Consider the following 22,952-nt stretch of genomic DNA (forward strand, 5'->3'; position numbering starts at 1 on the left):
CCCATGATTTTGGAATGAAATGTTCCATGAGTATGTGTCCATATACGTTTGGTCATGTGCAGTAGTGTACTTACAAAAAGCGTGCTTCTGATGATGAGCTACAAAATTAAGTAAATCGTCTTATTAGGCTGAACGATATAAGGTCATTTCATCAACTTGGGAGGCTCTCCATACTTATTAGTTGCTCATTTGATATATTTGCTGCTAATTCACTCAATACCACATTAAAAGTCTCCCATCCTAACTCTTTTACATTCCCTGAGACCTACCAGAAATGTTTCAATACCTTGGCACGGACTGTAGTGATATATTGTGACATGAGAATGATTAGAATGTGGCAAATATTAGTCAATTATACAACAGGTGGGTCTAATCCTGGATGCTGATTGGTTAAAAACGCATTCCAGCCAGTATCTATTCCACAAGTTACCACCGGCTAAAGCTATGACTTTGAAATGCATATTTATTCTGTTCCATCTCACTGAGCAATCCACTGTATCCAAATAAATGTCACTAGAAAACAGCTTAAACAAATGCAGCTACTTTTCTGTTATTCTGGCTGCCCTTTCGACGTGACCGTAAGTTAGCCGTAGTTGGCTAGCTAGCAAAACAAGGGATAAGAACGTTGCCAACATTTAGAAGGAACGACGGGGTTGCGTCCATAGATACAGAACAAAAGACTTAACAAATGGGTCGCATCTCTGGCAACCGAAACGATAGAATGAAAGATCAGCTGGCTTGGGTAGCAAACCTTAGATTTGTGTCTAGACTATATCTCATGGAAGGATGAAATAATATCAATAAATTCACCAAAATACCTTTTTTATGAAAATAAGTCTATCATTATTTGAATATGTTGGTAACCCTTTGCATAAAAGTGATAATGCCCTCGAACCCGGTGTTTTGAGGATACATTGGCATATAGAGTGTCAAGAAAAAGTATGTGAACCCTTTGGAATTACCTGGATTTCTGCATAGATTTGTCATAAAATATGATCTGATCATCTAAGTCACAACAATAGACAAATACAGTCTGCTTGAACTAATAACACACAAACAATTATACGTTTTCATGTCTTTATTGAACACACCGTGTAAACATTCACAGTGCAGGGTGGAAAAAGTATGTGAACCCTTGGATTTAATAACTGGTTGACCCTCCTTTTTGCAGAAGTAACCTCAACCAAACATTTTCTGTAGTTGCGGATTAGACCTGCACAGCGGTCAGGAGTAATTTTGGATCATTTCTCTTTACCAAACTGTATCAGTTCAGCAACTTTCTTGGAATGTCTGTTGTGAACCTCTCTTTTGAGGTCATGCCACAGCATCTCAAATCGGGTTGAGGTCAGGACAATTTTGTTTCTGGTGTCCTTTGACAGCTCTTTGGTCTTGGCCATAGTGGAGTTTGGAGTGTGACTGTTTGAGGTTGTGGACAGGTGTCTTTTATACTGATAAGTTAAAACAGATGCCATTAATACATGTAAAGAGTGGAGGACAGAGGAGCCTCTTAAAGAAGAAGTTACAGGTCTGTGAGAGCCAGAAATCTTGCTTGTTTGTAGGTTACCAAATACTTATTTTCCACCATAATTTGCAAATAAATTCATAAAAAATCCTACAATGTGATTTTCTGGATTTATTTTCTCATTTTGTCTGTCATAGTTGAAGTATACCTATGATGAAAATTACAGGCCTCTCTCATCTTTTTAAGTGGGAGAACTTGCACAATTGGTGGCTGACTAAATACTTTTTTGCCCCACTGTACTAGCAACACCCGTGCCAACATATCCTCAAACAGTGGCTTCTCTGGCTTTTTCACTTAATTATTGCATTTTATCTTGCAGACATTCATGGGCATACCTGAGACATGAGACAGATACTGTACTGCAGGTGGGAAGGCATACACGCTTTTGCTTGTATGGACCCATCAGCCTAATTGGACAGCTTCAGTCACACACAGAGGAAGTTGACAGAAAGTATGCAGCGTGACAGTGTGTAGCGTGTGTGTGTGTGCAGCCAGGTGGTTCAAGATTCACATCGAAATTGGACGTCTATCCATGTCCTGAGGATGTTAGGAAATGCATTCAAAACCAGCCACTAGGGGCAACATTGAGTGCTATTTCCATCAAGTAGCCCTGGGTTTTGCTAGGGTGTTGTGGATGGTGTAATTCCATGACTCTGGATCAGAAAGTTGCATGTTCGGTCCTAGTCATAGAAACTGCTTTTGTATTTTCTATTTTAACCCTATCCCAAACCTTGACCCTTACCATAAACATTTGGAATGAGTGCCTTAAATGTAATGTTTTATGCCTATCCCGAACCTCAACCCTTACCTTGATGTCATAAGGTGAAAGCACCAATTTGTAAGTCGCTCTGGATAAGAGCGTCTGCTAAATGACTTAAATGTAAATGTAAATGTTAACCCTTCAGAATGAGTGCCTAAACTTAACCATTAACTTCGCAATTTGATGTTTGGAGAAATGGAAAGATACAGCAGGAGCAACAACTTTTGTTGTTGAAATTTGACGTTGTAGAACTTGGATGAACATCTAATTCTGCAGTGAGACCGTTAGAGCTTGATGGTGTGTCTGTGTGAGAGCATACTTGTTGTGATCTTGTTGGAGTGCTGCTATGTCCACGAAGTACTCCTGAAGTCATATGAAGTTGCGTGTGATGACTTGCACAAGCTCCACTCTCTCTTGTGGACTCTTGAATTAGTTATACATGTCCCATTTCCAACTGGAAATAGTGCCAACTGTCAATTAGTCTTATCAAATGTCAAATAATATCATACAACTAATAATGAATGAATGAAAATCCATGAGAACGAAAACTAACACAACTGAGTTGGACTTCTTTTATTACTATTGGCTCTGGTTCGTGAGGTTGACAACATCAAAAATATTAGCAATACAAACATTCTTCTTGTCCTTGCAACATATGTTTTTTGGATTATGATCAGGTAACGGGTAGTAAACTGCTAACTTATTTTTTTTAACCTATTGTGTATATAATGTTTCTGCTACCGTCTTATGACCGAAAATAACTTCTGGACATCAGAAAAGCGATTACTCACCGGGGACTGGAAGAAACTTTTTCTTTTAACGAGTCCGATGAGAAGGATATTCTGCTTTTAATGGAACAGGCCCAGATCCAAGCCTTTTGCGCAAAGAAAAGATGCCGGAAAAGGGGTTTGCAGATCAGGGAAGCGTTCTGAGAATCTGGAGGAAACTCCTAATGCCTTCCATTCTCCTTGCTAACATGCAATCATTGGAAAATAGAATTAATGACCTACTGTTAAGATTATCCTACCAATGGGACATTAAAACTGTAACATGTTATGTTTCACCGAGACGTGGCTGAACTAAGAAACGGACAATAATAGAGCTGGAGGGATTTCCCATGCACCAGCAAAACAGAGACGCTACACCTGGAAAGACGAGGGGTGGGGGTGTGTGTCTTTTTGTCAATAACAGTTGGTGTGCAATGTCTAATATTAAAGAAATCTCGAGGTATTGCTCACCTGAAGTAGAGTACTGTATGATAAGCTGTCAACCACACTATTTACCAAGAGAGTTCTCATCTGTATTATTCATAGCCATCTATTTACCACCACATAGCGAAGCTGGCACTAAGACCGCTCTCAACAAACTCTATAAGGCCATAAGCAAAGAAGAAAATGCTCACCCAGAAGTGGCACTCCTAGTGGCCGGGGACTTTAATGCAGTCAAACTTAAATCAGTTTTACCAAATTTCTACCGGCATGCCACATGCAACCAGGGAAAAAAAATCCTAGACCACCTTTACTCCACATACAGAGATGCATACAAAGCTTTCCCCCACCCTCCATTTGGCAAATCTGACCATAATTCTATCCTCCTAATTCCTGTTTACAAGCAAAAAATAAAGCAGGAAGTACCAGTGACTCACTCAATGCGGAAGTGGTCAGATGACACGGATGCTACACTACAGGACTGTTCTCCTAGCACAGACTGGAATATGTTCCGGGATTTATCCAATGGCATTGAGGAATACACCACCTCAGTCATCGGCTTCATCAATAAGTGTGCCGATGATGTCGTCCCCACAGTGACTGTACATACATATACCCACCAGAAGCCATGGATTACAGGCAACATCCACATCGAGTTCATGGCTAGAGCTGCCGCTTTCAAGGAGCGGGAGACTTATCCGGACGATTATAAGACATCCCGCTATGCCCTCAGATGAACCATCAAACAAGCAAAGTGCCAATACAGGATTAAGATTGAATCCTACTACACCGGCTCTGACGCTCAGATGTGGCAGGGCTTGAAAACTATTACGGACTACAAAGGGAAACCCAGACGCGAGCTGCCCAGTTACGCAAGCAACACTGAAGCATGCACGAGAGCACCAGCTGTTCTGGATGACTGTGTGATAACCATCTCGGTAGCCGATGTGAACAAAACCTTTAAACAGGTCAACATCCACAAAGCCACTGGGCCAGACGGATTACAATTACGTGTACTCAAAGCATGCGCGGACCAACTGCCAAGTGTCTTCACTGACAGTTTCAACCTCTCCCTGACCGAGTCTGTAGTACCTACATGTTTCAAGCAGACCACCATAGTCCCTGTGCCCAAGGAAGCGAAGGTTACCAGCCTAAATGATTATAGCCCCGTGGCACTCACGTTGAAAGCCATGAAGTGCTTTAAAGGCTAGTCATGGCTCACATCAACAGCATCCTCCCGGACTACCCTAGACCCACTCCAATTCGCATACCGCCCCAACAGATCCACAGATGACGCAATCTCAATTGCGCTCCACACTGCCCTTTCTCACCTGGACAAAAGGAACACCTATGTGAGAATGCTGTTCATTGACTACTGCTCAGTGTTCAACACCATAGTGCCCACAAAGCTCATCACAAAGCTAATGACTCTGAGACTAAACACCTCCATCTGCAACTGGATCCTGGGCTTCCTGACGAGCCACCCCCAGGTGGTGAGGGTAGGCAACGTCTGCCACGCTGATCCTTAACACTGGGGCCCCACAGGGGTGTGTACTTAGTCCCCACCTGTATTCCCTGTTCACCCATGACTACATGGCCAAACACAACTCGAACACCTTCATTAAGTTTGCTGAAGACACAACAGTGGTAGGCCTGATCACCGACAACGATGAGACGGCCTATAGGGAGGAGGTCAGAGAGTTGGTAGTGTGGTGCCAGGACAACAACCTCTCCCTCAATTTGAGCAAGACAAAGGAGCTGATTGTGGACAACAGGAAAAGGAGGGCCAAACAGGCCCCCATTAACATCGACAGGGCTGTAGTGGAGTGGGTCGAGAGTTTCAAGTTTCATCACTGCCTGGTATGGCAACTGCTCGGCCTCTGACCGTAAGGCGCTACAGAGGGTAGTGTGAACGGCCCAGTACATCACCAAGCTTCCTGCCATTCAGGACCTATATAATAGGCGGTGTCAGAGGAAAGGCCATAAAAGAGAGAATCCAGTCATCCAGTCATATAGACTGTTTTGTCAGCTACTGCACAACAAGCGGTACCTGAGCACCATGTCTAAGACCAAAAGGCTCCTCAACAGCTCCTACCCCCAAGCCATTAGACTGCTGAACAATTCATAAAAATCGCCACCGGACAATTTACATGGACCCCCTTCTTGTACACTGATGCTACTAGCTGTTTGTTTGTTACCTATGCATAGTCACTTAGCCCCCACCTACATGTACGGATGACCTCAACTAGCCTGTACCCCTGCACACTGACTGGGTACCGGTGCCCCCTGTATATAGCCTCATTATTGTTACTCTTATTGTGTTATTTTTTATTATTACTTTTTATTTTAGCTTACTTAGTAAATATTTTCTTCTTCATGAACTGCACTGTTGGTTAAGGGCTTGTAAGTAAGCATTTCACAGTAAAGTCCACACAGATAAAGTTTGATTTGATTATTCACAATCACAGATGCAAGCTTTTTCAGGGGACGGTAGCCTAGCATTACAGATTAGTTATACGAAAGTAAACAACAACCTGAAGCATGTCTGACGATGAAATATTTGCGAGTGATGAAGAAAACTACTAGAGGGGTGCCAATGGAGGCATCGAACCGTATTTATTTGAGCCTGAGTATTCTGACAAGGAATTGAGGCAAACCTGAGTTTCAAATGGCCACCACCACTCTAGTCACCGAGGCCGGAGAAGAAGCAGGACCACAGCCCCAGCCCACCCCCAAGATGAACGCAGATCGGTAGTGTAATTGTGCTCCAATGCAGACTCACGAAGAATGTGATTATTAATGTTGAGAAACAGTTTGCTTGCTTTCGCAACAACAGGTATTTTTCTGCCCAGAACAACTCTGGGAAAATGACAGATATCCAATGAGTAAGTAGCTAAACTTAATTTTTTTTATTTCACCTTTATTTAAAACCAGTTAGGCAAGTTGAGAACTAGTTCTCATTTACAATTGTGACCTGGCCGAGATAAAGCAAAGCAGTTCGACACATACAACAACACAGAGTTACACATGGAGTAAAACAAACATACAGTCAATAATACAGTAGAAAAATAAGTCTATATACAATGTGAGCAAATGAGGTGAGATAAGGGAGGTAAAAGGAGAGAAAAAAAAAGGACTTTGGCGAAGTAAATACAATATAGCAAGTAAAACACTGGAATGTTAGATTTGCAGTGGAAGAATATGCAAAGTAGAGATAGAAATAATCAGGTGCAAAGGAGCAAAATAAATAAATACAGTAGGGGGAGAGGTAGTTGCTTGGGCTAAATTATAGATGGGCTATGTACAGGTGCAGTAATCTGTGAGCTGCTCTGACAGCTTGTGCTTAAAGCTAGTGAGGGAGATCAGTGTTTCCATTTTTTTTGTAGTTCGTTCCAGTCATTGGCAGCAGAGAACTGGAAGGAGAGGCGGCCAAAGGAAGAATTGGTTTTGGGGGTGACCAGAGAGATATACCTACTGGAGCGCGTGCTCCCGTGCTACAGGTGGGTGCTGCTATAGTGACCAGTGAGCTGAGATAAGGGGGGACTTTACCTAGCAGGGTCTTGTAGATGACCTGGAGCCAGTGGGTTTGGCGACGAGTATGAAGCGAGGGCCAGCAATCGAGAGCCTACAGGTCGCAGTGGTGGGTAGTATATCGGGCTTTGGTGACAAAATGGATGGCACTGTAATAGACTGCGTCCAATTTATTGAGTAGGGTATTGGAGGCTATTTTGTAAATGACATCGCCGAAGTCGAGGATCGGTAGGATGGTCAGTTTTACAAGGGTATGTTTGGCAGCATGAGTGAAGGATGCTTTGTTGTGAAATAGGAAGCCAATTCTAGATTTAACTTTGGATTGGAAATGTTTGACGTGAGTCTGGAAGGAGAGTTTACAGTCTAACCACACACCACATACAGAGAAGAGAGTCGGTCCAAGATTTGAACCCTGAGGCACCCCCATAGAGACTGCCAGAGGCCCGGACAACAGGCCCTCCGATTTGACACACTGAACTCTATCAGAGAAGTAGTTGTTGAACCAGGTGAGGCAATCATTTGAGAAACCAAGGCTATCGAGTCTGCCGATGAGGATGTGATGATTGACAGAGTCGAAAGCCTTGGCCAGATCAATGAATACGGCTGCATAGTATTGTTTCTTATCGATGACGGGTAAGATATCATTTAGGACTTTGAGCGTGGCTGAGGTGCACCCATCACCAGCTCTGAAACCAGATTGCATAGCGGAGAAGGTATGGTGGGATTCGAAATGGTCGGTAATCTGTTTGTTGACTTGGCTTTCGAAGACCTTAGAAAGGCAGGTTAGGATAGATATAGGTCTGTAGCAGTTTGGGTCAAGAGTGTCCCCCCCTTTGAAGAGGAGGATGACCACAGCTGCTTTCCAATCTTTGGGAATCTCAGACGACACGAAAGAGAGGTTGAACAGGCTAGTAATAGGGGTTGCAACAATTTCGGCAGATAATTTTTAGAAAGAAAGGGTCCAGATTGTCTAGCCCGGCTGATTTGTAGGGGTCCAGATTTGGGAGAAATCCAGCTGACTGGATTTGGGAGAAGGAGAAATGGGGAAGGCTTGGGCGAGTTGCTGTGGGGGGTGCAGTGCTGTTGACCGGGGTAGGCCAGGTGGAAAGCAAGGCCAGCCGTAGAAAAATGCTTATTGAAATTCTCAATTATAGTGGATTTATCGGTGGTGACAGTGTTTCCTATCCTCAGTGCATTGGGCAGCTGGGAGGAGGTGTTCTTATTTTCCATGGACTTTATAGTGTCCCAGAATTTTTTTAGTTTGTGTTGCAGGAAACAAATTTCTGCTTGAAAAAGCTAGCCTTGGGCCTCCCGGGTGGCGCAACTCTCTGACCTCCTCCCTATAGGCCGTCTCATCGTTGTCGGTGATCAGGCCTACCACTGTGCCACCAGAGACTCCGGGTTCGCGCCCAGGCTCTGTTGTAACCGGCCGCGACCGGGAGGTCCGTGGGGCGACGCACAATTGGCCTAGCGTCGTCCGGGTTAGGGAGGGTTTGGCCGGTAGGGAAATCCTTGTCTCATCGCGCACCAGCGACTCCTGTGGCGGGCCGGGCGCCAGTGCGCGCTAACCAAGGTTGCCAAGTGCACAGTGTTTCCTCCGACACATTGGTGCGGTCGGCTTCCGGGTTGGATGGGGCTGTGTTAAGAAGCAGTGCGGCTTGGTTGGGTTGTGTATCGGAGGACGGATGACTTTCAACCTTCGTCTCTCCCGAGCCCGTACGGGAGTTGTAGCGATGAGACAAGATAGTAGCTACTAAACAATTGGATACCACGAAATTGGGGAGAAAAAGGGGTAAAATTCACACAAAAAAACCCCCAAAAAGCTAGCCTTGGCTTTTCTAACTGCCTGTGTATATTGGTTTCTAGCTTCCCTGAAAAGTTGCATATCACGGGGGCTGTTCGATGCTAATGCAGAACAACATAGGATGTTTTTTGTGTTGGTTAAGGGCAGTCAGGTCTGGAGAGAACCAAGGGCTATATCTGTTCCTGGTTCTACATTTCTTGAATGGGGCATGCTTATTTAAGATGGTGAGGAAGGCATTAAAAAAAAGCAGGCATCCTCTACTGACGGGATGATGTCAATAGCCTTCCAGGATACCCCAGACAGATCGATTAGAAAGGCCTGCTAGCTGAAGTGTTTCAGGGAGCATTTGACAGTGATGAGAGGAGGTCGATTGACGGCTGACCCATTACGGATGCAGGCAATGAGGCAGTGATCGCTGAGATCTTGGTTGAAAACAGCAGAGGTGTATTTAGAGGGCAAGTTGGTAATTTTAATTTTACCTTTATTTAACCAGGCAAGTCAGTTAAGAACACATTCTTATTTTCAATGACAGCCTGGGAACAGTGGGTTAACTGCCTGTTCAGGGGCAGAACGACAGATTTGTACCTTGTCAGCTCGGGGGTTTGAACTCGCAACCTTCCGGTTACTAGTCCAACGCTCTAACCACTAGGCTACGCTGCCGCCCCGAAGGATGATAACTATGAGGGTGCCCGTGTTTACGGTTTTGGGGTGGTACCTGGTAGGTTCATTGATAATTTGTGTGAGATTGAGGGCATCAAGCTTAGATTGTAGGATGGCTGGGATGTTAAGCATCTTCCAGTTTAGGTCTTCCAGTTTAGGTCGATAGATGGGGGGCAATCAGTTCACATATGGTGTCCAGAGCACAGCTGGAGGCAGAGGGTGGTCTATAACAGGTGAGAGACTTGTTTTTAGAGAGGTGGATTTAAAAAAAATAGAACCTCTGAGCTTGACTGTTGTGGGTTTATGTTTCTACATGATCTCAAACACTGTCCAGATAGGTTTTCACATGATCACAATGTTTTTAGCATCTTTTATTTGAGTAGGATATAGGAAATATAGGCCTACACATTGAACTTGAAATAACCCCCAAATCTAAGAACAGAAAATGAAAACCTGTTTCCATATATTGTCCAAAAAATGAAATGTTATGAGTACATGATTTCTGCTCCAGATTCTCAAATCCACAATGCCCTTTGGTCTATTGTCATTCCAGACAGTTGAGACTAGTCTCCTACCACATAATTTTGGAGTGGGTCCTCTACGGTGAGACATTGGGTCCAGGAGTCCAGATCCCTTTCCCAGCCTGCGTGGTAAATGCCATTGTAATTATTCACCTACCTCCTCATGCCTTTTGCACACAATGTATATAGACTCCCCTTTTTTTCTACTGTGTTATTGACTTGTTAATTGTTCACTCCATGTGTAACTCTGTGTTGTCTGTTCACACTGCTATGCTTTATCTTGGCCAGGTCGCAGTTGCAAATGAGAACTTGTTCTCAACTAGCCTACCTGGTTAAATAAAGGTGTTCTCAACTAGCCTACCTGGTTAAATAAAGGTGAAATAAAAAAATAAAAAATAAATACAAATCTGAGCCAAATATCAATCGCATTATGGGGTCTACACTGGTTTTCAGGAAGTGGAAGACTCCCAGAACTTGTGAATAGTTACAGGTATTCGCTGCTCCCAGACTGTGATTTGTCTGTTGTGTATCATGTTAGGAATGTGACTGCAAAAATAAAGAATATCCATGCAAATGGACCAATAAAGCATGAATTGTATTGTCATTTTTATAATATATATTGAACAGAAATATAAACGCAACATGCAACAATTTCAAAGATTTTTACTGATTTACAGTTCATATAAGGAATCAGTCAATTGATATAAATTCATTAGGCCCTAATCTATGAATTTCACATGACTGGAAATACAGATATGCATCTGTTGGCAACCTTAAAAAAAGATGGGGGCGTGGATCAGAAAACCACTCAGTATCTGGTGTGACCACCATTTTCCTCATGCAGCAAGACACATCTCCTTCTCATAGAGTTGATCAGGCTGTTGATTGTGGCCTGTGGAATGTTATCCCACTCCTCTTCAATGGCTGTGCAAAGTTTCTGGATATTGGAAACTGGAACACGTTGTTGTACAGTGTGCAAACTCACAGTTTCATCAGCTGTCCGGGGGGCTGGTCTACGACGATATCGTAGGTGAAGAAGCCGGATGTGGAGGTCCTGGGCTAGCGTTGTTACACGTGGTCTGCGGTTGTGAGGCCAGTAGGGCATACTGCCAAATTCTCTTAAATGACATTGGAGGCTGCTTATGGTAGAGAATATAACTTTCTATTATCTGGCAACAGCTCTGGTAGACATTCCTGCAGTCAGCCTGCCAATCACACATTTCTTCAGAACTTGAGACCTCTATGGCATTGCTTTGTGACACAACTGAGGTCACATTTTTGAGTGACATTTTATTGTAATGACCAGGCTGTTTAATCAGCTTCTTGATATGCCACACCTGTCAGATGGATGGATTATCTTGGCAAAGGAGAAATGCTCACTAACAGGGATGTAAACAAATTTGTGCACACAATTTGAGAGAAAAAAGCTTTTTGTGTCTGGGAACTTGAAACATGGGACCAACGCTTTACATGTTGCGTTTATATTTTTGTTCAGTATATTTTCAGTCACAAAAACAATGTAATACAAAACATTCAAGTATTGTTTGTGCCCCGTCAACAAAGAAAGGGGAAGACATTTGGTTGCATATAAAGAACAAATCCTGGAGTGATGTCTTCTGATCTAACCAGGTCCTCTTTCTCAGGTCTCTCCTCTGTGGCAATGTTGTCTGGAAGATTATGCTTGGGCAGGTGGGATGAAGGATCCCTGTAAACCACAGTTGGATCCTGTCACAGCTCCAGCACTTGGTTATTTATTTGGCAACACACTGCTTGGACTGTTTCGGGAACTGTTTCTCACAATGACTGCAGAGTGCAGTTAGGCATATTTAGATGGCTGACACACACACACACACACACACACACACACACGCACACGCACACGCACACGCACACGCACACGCACACGCACACACACACGCACTTATTCTAAATAATCATTTTTGTGTTTCACAAAATAAAGGTAGCTTATGTTGTAACAGAAAATATGGTACTTTATGTTATGCTAGACAATGTCTTCAAAGTGTGATTTACATGTGATGCATTTTATAATAAAAAGACTGACAAAGTCAATTGGGTTTATCCATTCGTTCAAGTTCTTCAAGTATCAGTGGCAGTTGTAGCTTATTCCATGTTCACATTTTCATTGATATATGCCAAATTATTATTATGTGTATTGACTAAGAAAAACTACCACCCTGACACACAAGTCAAGTGATACCATGTTTACTAACCTGTACTAAACTCGCATATGTGATGTCAAGCTCCAAATAAGGGCATATATGTTACAGAGTTTGCTGCACGAGAGTGCACATGCACAGTTGTTACCCATCTCCACTGTTGTTGCAGTTGGCCACATAAAGTACTTATATATATTAATAATTGCAACCACTTTAGGTGGAAAGGTACACATTTCCTGACTAAAAAACATTAGTACTTTTGATAAAAATAGCAAATTCGTCTGTATTCTTTCAATAAAACAACAATTGCTCTTAGTAGTGCACAAAGTAAGCTCATGAGTCACATGAACCGTTTTGCAGCTTTCCAGTTCAAGACTGCAGGGAGAGAAGGCAAACTCCACCTAACTAGTTTCAATGTATGGAATCACTTGGGAAATTTGTGATTTAAGGTACTTACGCTTTAACTTTGTCTCCTGCCTGCACGCCTGCCCTAAGACAAGTTTAGCCTTTTATTCATTTGATAAAATATTTTATCCACATTTTTATCCCCAATTTTGTGATATCCAATTGCAATCTTGTCTCATCACTGCAACTCCCCAGCGGGCTCTGGAGAAGCGAAGGTCGAGTCATGCATCCTCCGAAACATGACCTGCCAAACCGCTCATCTTAACATCCACCCGCTTAACACGGAAGCCAGCCACATCAATGTGTTGGAGGAAACACCGTTCAACTCACGACCAAAGTCAGCCTGCAGGTTCCCTGGCCCACCACAAGAAGTCACTAGAGCGTGATGAGCCAAATGAAGCCCCCCGCCCAAACCCTCCCCTAAACCGGACGACGCTGGGCCAATTGCATCCCCCTATGGAACTCCCAGTCACGGCCGGTTGTGACACAGCCTGGGATCGAATCCTGGTCTGTAGTGATGCCTCAAGAACTGCGATGCAGTGCCTTAGACCATTGCGCATCTCAGGAAGCCCTACGTTTTGCCTTTTCACAGTGTGTTATTACATCAGGTGCTATGTCATTTTCATAGGATTGTTGTGTCGGATTTATGACAGCTCATATAGTCTGCTCACCGTCGTATACAGAATGCCTGCTGAGAAGGTAATGTTTAATTACCGGTTTCACATATAGTGCATTCGAAAAGTAATCAGACCCCTTGAGTTTTCCACATTGTGTTACGTTACCGCCTTTTTCTAAAATTGATTAAATACATTTCCCCCCTCATCAATCTACATAAATTACAATACCACATAATGACAAAGCAAAAACAGGTATGTAGAAATTGTAAAAATTAAAACATTCAGACCCTTTACTTTGTTGAAGCACCATTTGCAGTGATTACAGATTCAAGTCTTCTTGGGTATGACGCTACAAGCTTGGCACAGCTGTATTTGGGGAGATTCTCACATTCTTCTCTGCAGATCCTCCAAGCTCTCTCAGATTGGATGGGGAGCATCGCTGCACAGGTATTTTCAGGTCTCTTTCGGGATGTTCGCTCGGGTTCAATTCGGACTTGTCCCGAAGCCACTCCTGCGTTGTCTTGGCTGTGTGCTTAGGGTCATTGTTGGAAGTTGAACCTTCGCCCCAGTCTGAGGTCCTGAGCGCTCAGGAGCATATTTTCATCAAGGATTTCTCTGTACTTTGCTCCATTCATCTTTTACCCTGTCCTGACTAGTCTACCAGTCTCTGCCACTGAAAAACACCCAGTAGAGATGGTGCAAGGTTTCCTCCAGATGTGACACTTGTCAATCAGTAAAAGAGAGAATCTTGTTTCTCTTTGTCTGAGAGTCTTTTACAGTAGGTGCCTTTTAGCAAACTCCAAGCGGGCTATCATGTGCATTTTACTGAGGAGTGGCTTCTGTCTGGCCACTCTACCATAAAGGCCTGATTGTGGGAGCGCTGCAGAGCGCTCCTTCTGGAAGGTTCTCCCATCTCCACAGAGGAACTCTGGAGCTCTGTCAGAGTGACCATCAGGTTCTTGGTCACCGCCCTGACCAAGGCCCTTCTCTCCCAATTGCTCAGTTTGGCCGGGTGGCCAGCTCTAGGAGGATTCTTGGTGGATCCAAACTTCTTCCATTTAAGAATGATGGAGGCCACTGTGTTCTTGGGGACCGTCAATGCTGCAGACATTTTTTGGTACCCTTCCCCAGATCTGTGCCTTAACACAATCCTGTCTCAGAGCTCTGCTGACAATTGCCTCGACCTCATGGTTTGTTTCTTGCTCTGACATGCACTGTCAACTGTGGGGCCTTATATAGACAGGTGTGTGCCTTTCCAAATCATGTCCAATCAATTGAATTTACCACAGGTGGACTCCAATCAAGTTATAGAAACATCTCAAGGATGATCAATGGAAACAGGATGAACTTGAGCTGAATTTCGAGGTCTGAATACTTATGTAAATAAGGTAGTTCTGTTTTTTTTTCGCTTTGTCATTATGGAGGATTGTGTGTAGATTGACGAGAAAAGAAATGTGTGTATTAAATACATTTTAGAAGAAAAATGTCTGAATACTTTCCGAATGCACTGTATATCAGTGTTCATAGCGTGGCTTTAATAGAGATAGAATCGACCCTCACAGCCCGTTGTTTACGCGCGTGTGTGTGTGTGTCTATAGGTGTGTAGGTGTGTTTAGGTGTTATAACAGCGATAGGATTGACCACACATTATTTACCTCCTCTGGGTGTGGAAAATGTCTACTTGAGAGTTTGCGAGTGCTTGTGAGTGTGCTCACCTGAATAGTGTACAGTATTATTGGATTGAGCTAACATTCTCATTCCCCCCTCCCTCTCCTTCTCACCCCACTCCTCCCCCTTTAGGCTGAGGGTTCCACGTTTCTCCAGATGGGTGCCTCCCTGGAGCAGCAGATCGTCTGCATGTTCAAGGTACAGGAATAGAATAATCTAAAGTTCATGTTCACGTATAGAGCCCCCTTTCAGCCAATCAGAATGTAGTAACCAGGAAAGCCGTGGTCTGAAATGTTATGTCAATATATGATTTTACATTTATGGGTCGTTCCACAAGTACGTTTTGCATTCCTTTGATATTTTGAGTAGAAATTGTGCATCAATATTGCATTTTAAAAGCCTGTTATATTAAATGAAGTGCCCTTCAGACTATTAGTATGAATAAAGACTTGCTAAAGCAAGGTTTCCCAAACTTGGTCCTAGGGCCCCCCTGGGCGCACATTTTGGTTTTTGCCCTATCACTACACAGCTGATTCAAATAATCAACTCATCAAGCTTGGATTATTGGAATCAGCTGTGTAGTGCTAGGACAAAAAAAACATATGTGCAACCAGGCTGGGCCCCAGGACCGAGTTTGAGAAACACTGCGCTAAAGTGTCACAATTCAGCATTTTGACATGTTTCTTGTCTCGTTTTTCCAAATTAGATTAAGATTTCAACCCACTTATCCAAGTTTTCATTTTAAAGCTTTGACCAAGTTCTTTCTGAAGAGTATTATGTATTTATGTTATTAGTGATCAATTAGCATCTGTCCCTCATTTCAAGGTCAAATCTTTTATGTGAACTGAACTCTCGTTTCAATGTGGTGAAACTATTCCTTTTTAAATGATTTTTTCAGTAAAAGTAAAATCATAGAGTGAAAGCAGGTGAGCTGGTTCTACTCTTTTAGGCCTTTTTCTGGTGTTCTGTGGTGGAAAACTGAGTGCATCCAGCACAACACGTCAACTCTGTTACCCATAGATAGATAGGCTAGAGATGTTTGAACAGTTTCATTTGTTTGTGAAGCTTGCATTCAATTTCAACTCCCTGTTGCACACAACAAGTGTCACGGCCGTTAAAAGAACTGGACCAAGGTGCAGGGTGGTGAGCGTATATTTTCTCTTTTATTCGAAATGACACCGACAAAACAAACAATACAAAACAAACCGGGAAGCTTAAGGCTATGTGCCGTCAACAAAGTTAACTTCCCACAAACAAAGGTGGGAAAAAAGGGTACATAAGTATGGTTCCCAATCAGAGACAACGATAGACAGTTGTCCCTGATTGAGAACTATACCCGGCCAAAACATAGAAATAAAAAATCATAGAAACACAAAACATAGAATGCCCACCCCAACTCACGCCCTGACCAAACCAAAATAGAGACATAAAAAGGATCTCTAAGGTCAGGGCGTGACAACAAGCTTCTATTCCCCCAGTCACAAGTGGATTTATCGCTAATTTAAGATCAAAACATCAACCCTGTCACGGTCAACCCTGCTACTTTATTTTGCACTTTATTGGCACTTACTTTTGTTAGACTTCAGTGCGGCCTTTGACATTATCGATCATAGTCTGCTGCTGGCAAAACTTATGTTATGGCTTTACACCCCCTGCTATATTGTGGATAAAGAGTTACCTGTCTAACAGAACACAGAGGGTGTTCTTTAATGGAAGCCTCTCCAACATAATCCAGGTAGAATCAAGAATTCCCCAAGGCAGCTGTCTTGGCCCTTTACTTTTTTCAATCTTTACTATTGCCACTGGCTTTGAGGAAATCCAGAGTGTCTATGTATGCGGATGACTCAACACTATACATGTCAGCTACTACAGCGACTGAAATGACTGCAACACTTAACAAATAGTTGCTGTTAGTTTCAGAGTGGGTGGCAAGGAATACGTTCGTCCTAAATAATTCTAAAACTAAAAGCATTGTATTTGGGACAACTCATTCACTAAACCCTAAACCTCAACTAAATCTTGTAATAAATAATGTGGAAATTGAGCAAGTTGAGGTGACTAAACTGCTTGGAGTTACCCTGGATTGTAAACTGTCATGGTCAAAACATATTGATACACCAGCACTGTCAGCACGGCTGGCCCTTGGATGTACACAGAGAGCTAATATTAATAATATGCATGTCAATCTCTCCTGGCTCAAAGTAGAGGAGAGATTGACTACCTGTTGAACGCACTGAGCTGTCTGTTTGAACTACACCCATGCATGCCCCACAAGACATGCCACAAGAAGTCTCTTCACAGTCCCCAAGTCCAGAACAGACTATGGAAGGTGCACTGTACTAAATAGAGCCATGACTACATGGAACTCTATTCCACATCAAGTAACTCATGCAAGCAGTACAAATAGATATTTTTTAAAGATAGAAAAACACCTTATCGAACAGCGGGGACTGTGAAGCAACACAAACATTGTCACACACGCACCCACACACACACACACGCACACACACACACACACACACACACACACACACACACACACACACACACACACACACACACGATAGCATAGGCACTATACACACACGTACACATGGATTTTGTACTGTATATATGTTGGAGTAGGGGCCTGAGGGAGCACGGTCTGTGAATGTATTGTAATGTTTTGAAAATGATATAACTGCCTTAATTTTTCTGGACCCCAGGAAGAGTAGCTGCTGCCTTGGTATGGGGATCCATAATAAATACAAATACAAAATACTAAAATCATCTTTTTATTTAACTTCTTGAGATGGAAAAACGTGTTGTTTTTTAAAATTAATTTGAACATGTGCTCTTTATGACAATGTTAATTAGGTGAAATGCATTTTTATTTTGGACCAGATTACACGAGCCAAAATGTACTCTATTAGTGGAATGACCCTTTACATATAATGTGTTCTATCATGTCTATATTCTAGTTGATGGAGGAGTATGACTGGGGAGACTTTGTAGTAATCACCAGCATGTGGCCGGGATACGAGACGTTTGTAGACTACGTCCGATCCTATACGGACACTTCCTACTTCCTGTGGAGGCTACAAGATATCTTGTCTCTGGAGATGTCTGTCGGAACCAGTGACGTCCGAGCCAAACGCATGTTACAGCAGGTAGGAGAGAGAATTTTTAAAACTATTTCCAACGAGAGAGAGAGAGAGAGAGAGAGGTTAATGTTAGATATTACTTACAGTGTTATATATGTCTGTCCCTCTAGATTGATTCCCAGGTGCTCCTGGCCTACTGTTCCTATGAAGAGGCCCAGTACCTGTTCCAGGTAGCAGGGGAGGTGGGTCTACTGGGGCCTGGGTACATCTGGATCCTCCCCTCCCTCGCGTTGGGCAACACAGAGAGCCCTCCACCTATCAGCTTCCCTGTAGGACTGATTGGCGTCATCACTGACCACTGGAGGAAGAGCCTGAGGCAACGTGTCAGAGAGGGAGTGGCCATAGTGGCCAAAGGGGCGGATAGTTTCAGAAGGCATCAAGGGTTCCTTCCAGAGGGACACAGCGACTGCAACACACCAGTTACACATATCAACAACAACACACTGTTCAGGTGAGTGTGTGAGGCCACACACCCTCTCGTCCTGTGTGTGTTTTTGTAAGTAGACACATACTAAACAGGTGTGTGTGTGTTGAAAACTGAATCTGTGTGTGTTGCAGACACATGCTAAATGTGACATGGGAGCGTAAGGACCTGTCGTTCAACAGTGATGGCTACCTGACCAACCCCTCCATGGCCATCATCGCACTGGACAGAGACAGACTGTGGGACAAGGTACTGAATTACATGTGTGTGTGTGTGAGTGAGTGGGTGTGTGTCTGGACCGTGAAACAACCAACCCAGCACTACCTGGTGTCTGGTGTTCTTTGACAGCTCTTTGGTCTTGGCCATAGTGGAGTTTGGAGTGTGACTGTTTGAGGTTGTGGACAGGTGTCTTTTATACTGATAACAAGTTCAAACAGGTGCCATTAATAGAGGTAACGAGTGGAGGACAGAGGAGCCTCTTAAAGAAGAAGTTACAGGTCTGTGAGAGCCAGAAATCTTGCTTGTTTGTAGGTGACCAAATACTTATTTTCCACCATAATTTGCAAGTAAATTCATAAAAAATCCTACAATGTGATTTTCTGTTTTTTTTTCTTCTCTCATTTTGTCTGTCATAGTTGAAGTGTACCTATGATGAAAATTACAGGCCTCTCTCATCTTTTTAAGTGGGAGAACTTGCACAATTGGTGGCTGACTAAATACTTTTTTGCCCCACTGTATATAATTTACAAGTCCAAAAATGGTTGTAGCAACTACAGAGTTCCCCTTTAAGTCTATCAAAAGTTTGCGAGTTTCAGCAATAAAAGCCCCACGTTTATTCCATAGGCTGGGATCCGCACTGTACAGCTGTTGCAAGAGTGCATTTTTCACTGGCTGTCCACTGGTTTCAAAAACAATGACTGATAGGCAGCTTAAACTTCTTGAATTCAATCATTTTGGGGTTCAAATACACATTTAGATTGGTGAACAGCCATCCACAATAACCACAATCCATAATAGCTAAATGAGAGAGCAACAGTGTGATTCACATCAATGCGCTATGTAGATAACACTATTAAATGATCTGTATTGCCGTAGACTACACCACTGCTGTCATCCTTACCTCCAAGCACTTATTTAAATAGGATAATCTTTGGATGCCGACAGCAGTTGTACTATTCGAAGACATAGCTTGGACTATAGACTAAAAAAGCCTATTCCTGCTCTCTTCTCGCGATCCATCAAACTCATCTGGTGTGTCATTATAGTGGTCTCTGACTTGTGGTTAGACTCACTCAGATGGAACAAACTTAAACTTGTGCCTCTTTTCAATGCTGATTTGAATGTCATTGAGAATTTGACAGTGTCAAATAGCTTTTTTCTCTCAAACATCCTTTATGAATTTAAAAGTAATCCTCAAAGTAATCATCTAGTTTTTCCAAAAGTATCTGTAATCTGATTACAAGATTTTTTCTGGTAAAATTACGGATTACAGATACCGTTTTTGTAATCCCTTACATGTTACGGATTACAGGTAATCTGTTACCCCTCAACCCTGCGCGCACACACACACACACACACACACACACACACACACACACACACACACACACACACACACACACACACACACACACACACACACACACACACACACACACACACACACACACACACACATTGATACAGTAGGCTTGCTGTGGCAGGGCAGGAATACATTTGTTCAATAGTAGGAGGGAGATTACTCTCTGGCCTTTTCCTACAGTTCTACTGTAGTCCTCTGGCTACCCTTGGGAGATTTTTGTGTGTGGTTTGGTTCTTCTGTCCTTGCGGGGACCTAAAATCCCCCAAAGTCCCCACAAGAATAGCAAACAAGGGAAATTCTCCCTTGTTGGGACATTTCCCACATCCCCATGAGGACAAAGGCTATTTTAAGATTAGGGGTTAGAGTTAGGGTGACAATTAAGGTTAGGGTTAGAATTAGGGTTAGAATTAGGGTTAGGGTAAAGTGTTAGTGGTGTCGTGTATTTACTATCATTAAATTGAAGACTTATAGTTTTTATCAAAGATTCTCTGTAATTAGTATTACACGAAATTAGTATTCAGATTACAATGTTATCATTTCCTAAAATAATTTTTCAGGTATTTTATCTGATCAATTAGTCTTCGAATGAATGAATTATTTACTTTACCTCACGTTAGCCTCATTCCAAACGTCGTAAATTGTTGGTTATCTGCACAAACCCAGTCTTCACTATGAGTCATCCATACATCAATTGTCTTAAATCATTTATTTATTACTAACTAAGTAATTCATAGAAATGCATAAACATACAGTAAATATGGTTAAAATAAATGATAGGAGAATGTGCCCTAGTGGGCTAAACCGGCATGGCGGCTTGTTAGACAAAAGGGGAAGTGGGGGTCGACTAAGAAGTCACTACAGAGTGATAATTATAACAATTGAAATGGTAATTCTTTGCACATGAAAGCTCACTCATTCGGGAACGATTGCAATCAATATATATTTACGCTCAGTGTGTCGTCTTGATCGCTGGTGAAAAGTTGTTTCTTTTGTAGAATTGTTCGTCTCTCTCCCTCTATCTCGGTCGTGGTTATACTGGATAGTTCAGAGTGACATTCATTTGTTTCGTTATAGAGTGGATGTTTCGGCGGTTGTCGTTCTTCTAGCTGCAGACTAGTAATTCATATCAAAGACTTGTTCTTATTCTGTCGGTATCGATAGTCTAAGAGTTTAACCACGTGGTATGGTTAAAAGATTCAGCAATGGTCTACAACCCTTGTCCTCTCCTAATGGAGAAAAACATGGTCTGGTGATAATTTCTCAAAGTTGGGATTTATTTGGAATTGCAGAAAATGTGCTGTCCCAGGATGCCTGACACTAACTGGGCTCAGGGGCGGTCCTCTGATTTAGTTCAAATCAAAAGGGAATTGTATTTTCCTTCATTAAACAGTCCAAAATCATAGTACACAATTTTACAAACAGTATCATACTCACTCGTTCATCATATACAACAATTTGATGTAAACCTCATATCTGAGGCTATTATATAAACAGCGTTATGGTAATGTGGCCACACCGTCTCCCATGAGCTTCCCCAAGTTGTAACAAACGGACCAGTTCGTACCTGGATTCTTCACCGATCTTTTATACTTTCTCCAGGAAACATGAAATTTGTTCGTACCTCAAGTTCTGTGAGGTGGAAGAAATTCCTTTGTGCTCAATGAAAATGTACTCTAATACTATGTGGCCATGTGGCATGGTCTTCTCAGGAATTTACGACCTCTCTCTGACCACAGCAGCCTAGTTGAAGGAGGCCAAGGGGAGGCAGGGAGAGGGGGATGGGGCTTGCTATACCCAAAGAGGGCAACTTCATGACAGTGGTTAGGTTTAGGGTTAGGAATTAGATGTAGGGTTTGGCTTAGGTTTATGGGTTAAGGTTAGTTAGGTTTAGTGTTAGGAAAATAGGATTTTGAATAGAAAAACATTTTTAGGTCCCTACAAGTATAAAGGAACATAACAGTGTGTGTGTGGTTGTGTGTGTGTGTGTGTGTAGGGGTCGTGACTGTGCAGTCGGAAACTCAAACACAAACAAAAAGTCAGGCTGCTGGGGAATGCTCTGGAATTCCAACAAAACACAGTTATTCACAACCCCTGCTTCTATTTCTTCCCTTTAACCTTCTCACTCTCTCTGTAACACTCTCCCTCTTTCCTTTAAACCTCTCTCCCCCTCCTTACCTCCAGTGTCATGTAGCTCATTCATTAGTGAAAAAGTGTCATTGTGCACTTACTTGTGGGTTTGTGCATGTGACATGCCCTTTTCATCCCTTCTCTTTCCTTTTGACACACTGACAGCACTACGCATCTCATTTTTTAAAACTAAGTCAGGGGGGACCGTCTCTCTATCTACCTCACTGCTTTCCTCCTAGAGAGGGACGGAGGAGTGATTGATTTCAGTAACTGCCTGCGAAACAGTTAAAACAGCACTGCAATTCATAGAGTCAGACACAATCGTGTGGGTTATTTACATGATAATGTCGCTTTAAATAGTGTTGTAGCTATTTCTACTTAAAAAAAAGTAATATAAATCAACAGAGATAGATTTAGAGTTAGAAAAATGTATTTAAGTGTCACGCCACAATGATACAATAGTCCAAAATGCAGATTTTATTTTCAACCACATTGTGGATCACTCATATTGAGTTCTGCAACACTAAAAACAATCATGATCAAACATTGTACAGGATTAATCTATAATACATGACATCATCTATACACATGTAGCCTCTGCATTAAAAAAAACGGAGTATACAGTGGATAAAAGGACAATTGGGCACATAAAAAGAAACGTCTCTATTGGAGGATAAGATGTCAGGCTTTGGCGCAGGCCTTTACAGTGCAGGCATTGACCTTTGACTTATTCCACATGTTGTTGTTTGTCACAGCCTGAATTCAAAATAGATCAAATCATTTTTTTTCTCACCAACCTACAC

General features: G+C 42.6%; 1 protein-coding gene across 1 annotated transcript in view; it reads left to right on the forward strand.

Annotated features, from left to right (window-relative positions):
• Positions 1–22,952, forward strand: part of LOC115144568 (glutamate receptor ionotropic, NMDA 2C-like) — a 95,677-nt gene that overhangs the window by 17,900 nt on the left and 54,825 nt on the right. Inside the window, exons 4-7 of the mRNA XM_065002300.1 lie at positions 15,006–15,071; positions 17,834–18,022; positions 18,127–18,467; positions 18,575–18,689. Coding sequence (XP_064858372.1) covers positions 15,006–15,071; positions 17,834–18,022; positions 18,127–18,467; positions 18,575–18,689 — 711 coding nt within the window. The remainder of the gene's footprint in view (positions 1–15,005; positions 15,072–17,833; positions 18,023–18,126; positions 18,468–18,574; positions 18,690–22,952) is intronic.

The sequence above is a fragment of the Oncorhynchus nerka genome, linkage group LG16 (genome assembly GCF_034236695.1).
Source record: "Oncorhynchus nerka isolate Pitt River linkage group LG16, Oner_Uvic_2.0, whole genome shotgun sequence".
Classification (NCBI taxonomy): Eukaryota; Metazoa; Chordata; class Actinopteri; order Salmoniformes; family Salmonidae; genus Oncorhynchus; species Oncorhynchus nerka.